Source organism: Myotis brandtii, unplaced genomic scaffold (genome assembly GCF_000412655.1).
Source record: "Myotis brandtii unplaced genomic scaffold, ASM41265v1 scaffold420, whole genome shotgun sequence".
Taxonomy (NCBI): Eukaryota; Metazoa; Chordata; class Mammalia; order Chiroptera; family Vespertilionidae; genus Myotis; species Myotis brandtii.
The window spans coordinates 222868-225930 of record NW_005366109.1 but is presented as its reverse complement, the minus strand read 5'-3'; the positions used below and the strand labels follow the sequence as shown (position 1 = coordinate 225930).

At 52.5% G+C, this 3063-nt stretch overlaps 1 protein-coding gene across 1 annotated transcript in view; it reads right to left on the bottom strand.

Annotated features, from left to right (window-relative positions):
• Positions 1-11: 11 nt before the first annotated feature.
• The window catches only part of PIM1 (Pim-1 proto-oncogene, serine/threonine kinase), a 5648-nt gene continuing 2596 nt past the window's right edge, over positions 12-3063 (bottom strand). The window contains exons 2-4 of the mRNA XM_014545715.1: positions 2695-3061; positions 957-1133; positions 12-246 (exon numbers count right to left, since the gene is read on the bottom strand). Of these exons, the coding sequence (XP_014401201.1) occupies positions 89-246; positions 957-1133; positions 2695-3061 (702 nt within the window). The 3' untranslated portion in view covers positions 12-88. The remainder of the gene's footprint in view (positions 247-956; positions 1134-2694; positions 3062-3063) is intronic.

The following is a 3063-nucleotide window of genomic DNA, read 5'->3' as shown; positions in this document are numbered from 1 at the left end:
TGTGCTGCTTGGTGAGAAGTGTCACTGGTACAAAAGCTTCCCCTCCCTGGACCATCTGCCAGGAGGGGAAGACCTGCTGGAAAGGCTGCTATTTGCTGGGCCCTGGCGACAGGCTGTGGAGATGGATCTCAGCAGTTTCCTGGGGCAGGAGCACATCTTGCATCCACGGATGATTCTGGATTTCTTCAAAGGATGGCCGATCGGATGGTCTCAGGGCTAAGCACCATCTAATGAGATGCTGACACTCTGCAGGAAACAAGAAAGGTTATGAATGACTCAGTTTGTTTTTGTGATGCAAGGGCCTTCCAAGGACCCACAGGTCTGAGGTCCAACAGAGACCGCATACTTTCTAGAACTCATATTCTTTAGTGAGAATATAACATCTGGATCCAACCGTCTGCTTTCAGCTAAAAAAAATCCCCAGCACCCCTCTTAAATCTGTGGTTTCAAATTTCAATAGCTAGAGCCTTTCCCACGACACCCACTCACCCACCAGAAATACGGAGGAGGATGACTAGGGATTGTGATGAGACATCAGTGAGCAGGAGGTGATTCAATTCACCTACCAACTTACAAATATGAACACCACCCACAGTGAGGTCACCGGGACCACAATGTTTAGAGCCGGCCTCCATGTGAGGGAGAAGGCTCAGCAAGCACTCCACATTTTCCTCCCTGGCAAACCAGCCAGGCACTGAGGGGTCAGGATGATTCTGTTGGTACTTTAAACACCCTTTCAGAGAAACTAGTTGTCTTTTGTTACTAGTCTCACACCTGCCCTTCCTCTGACCTCCCCCAAGAATGCTCAACGGCAAACCCCTCAAGGGGGAACTGCTGGCCTAGGACTGGAAGCCACAGGCTGGCCACCTCCTGGAGAGTGAAGCTCCCCAGAATTCAAAGACTGTGAAAGCAACCCCCAGATTGCTTCTCTTCAACAAGGGGTTCCCGGAAGTTACCTGAGGAGACCCTCTGCCTGAAGAACACTTGGCCCCTGACGATCTCCTCGTCGTGCTCAAAAGGAATATCCCCACAGACCATGTCGTACAGCAGGATCCCCAGGGACCAGACCGCGGCCGACCTGCCGTGGTAGCGATGGTAGCGGATCCACTCTGGAGGACTATACACTCGGGTCCCTGTGAGCCAGGGGAATAAGGAGGAAAACACACTTTTAGCAAAAATAAAACACAAAGCAACTGAGTGGTATCCTGAGTAACTCTTTAAAACAAAAGGCACCCCAGCCCTTCCCTCGGGAGCTGGTGAACTCAATTTACCTCCCTGAGCTCAAAGGGGTGGATAAGCAGCTTATGGCATCTCTCCAACCCAAAGCATTACCCACCTCTCTACCAGCCCAGACCATAAACTGAAAGTCTTTACAAGCTGCTCCACGAAACCAAGGGGGCTGGCCGAAGACCCAGAGCCTGAGGCCTGGATGGGGCAGGACCACCCACAAGGGAATAAAGGGATGAATGTCTGCATAATCAGGGGAGGTATCCCACAGACAAACCCTAAACTGCTCTAAAGGTTGCCCAGGAGCCAGGGTGAGATTCTCAACTCAGATATGATGTAGGTGAGGGCACTTGCACAATATCTTAAGTCAGGGTGCCCTTTGGGAGGCCTTCCTCCCGCCCTCTGAGTGCAGGCGCAGACACCCACGCCCTTTCCTCCCCACACTGGAAAGGTAGACAGATCTGCAGAGCTGGTTTCAGACCACGTGATTCCTGTTTACAAACTTTGGGTTGTAAAAAAAAAAAAAAAAGGAGGGGCCATTCTTCTGGTGCTCACCAGGGGGCAGCAAAGACTCGAAAGAAAAAAAACATGGGAGGATCCGACCAGCCATTAACTGTTAAATACAAAAAAATGCAGCCCAGCCCAGCGTCCTCCAAGGGCAAATAAACACAAACCACCAGCCCCAGTCACAAGTTTTGAAAGGCTGTCGTTTGTTAGGCTAAGCGGCTCAGGTGACCCACCCTACTCGGCTTTGATCGCCGGCTCCCCGGCTCTCCGTTCCACCTTTTCTGAAAGAACCTGCTCCCAGCCCCTCCCTAGGATAGGTTTTCCTCCTCTTCGGAGACACCCAACTAATTTTCAAACTAGCAAGAGATCTTATTTCACAACATTCATTCCCGACGCCCTCACTGGACAACACCGAAAAAAAAAATCAACAAAATGAATTATTTAGTGAAACTATTTCTGTCTCTAGTCCTTATCTGTCCCTAGATCAAAGGGGAGGAAAAAATGCAGTCTAAAAACTACCTTACAGAAAGCTAAACTCTTCTAACACAAAGCAAAAAACTACAAAAAACCGGCATCAATTTTCATCTCTCCCACTCTCTCCTCCCTCTTCCACCTCCCATCCTATTCCTGGCGGGGAAACTGGGTCAGACTTCAGAAATCTGGGCTACGGCCGGTTGCCCACAACCTCTTATTCATCCGAAAAGCTTGGAACCCACTGAATTCTACTTTAAAAAAAAATAAAATAAAATCGTGCCAGAAACATTACAGGTTCCGCTGGCTTGAAAACCCCGGCTTTACTACGCTGGGAAGCTCCCTTCGCCCCACCCCTGCTATCATGGAGCCAGGCTGCCCGATGACCTTTACAAAGGGCCAGAGAGGGAAGCTGGCCCGAGGCCTCCGGGCCCGGCCGAGTCACCTGGGCAGCTCCCTCCCGGCAGCTCCCGCCCCGGCCTGGCTCACCGTCAAAGTCCGTGTAAACGGTGTCCTTGAGCAGCGCCCCCGACCCGAAGTCGATGAGCTTCAGCTCGCCGCGATGGAGGTCGATGAGGATGTTCTCGTCCTTGATGTCGCGGTGGAGCACCCCGCAGCTGTGGCAGTGCCGCACGGCCTCCAGCACCTGCCAGAAGAAGCTGCGGGCCAGCTCCTCCTGCAGGGCCCCCCGCTCCGTGATGAAGTCGAAGAGGTCCTGCACCGGCTCCGGCCGCTCCAGGATCAGCACGAAACTGTCGGGCCTCTCGAACCAGTCCAGGAGCCGGATGACGCCCGAGAAGCCCGAGCTCACCTTCTTCAGCAGCACCACTTCCATGGGCACCCGGGTTCCATTGGGCT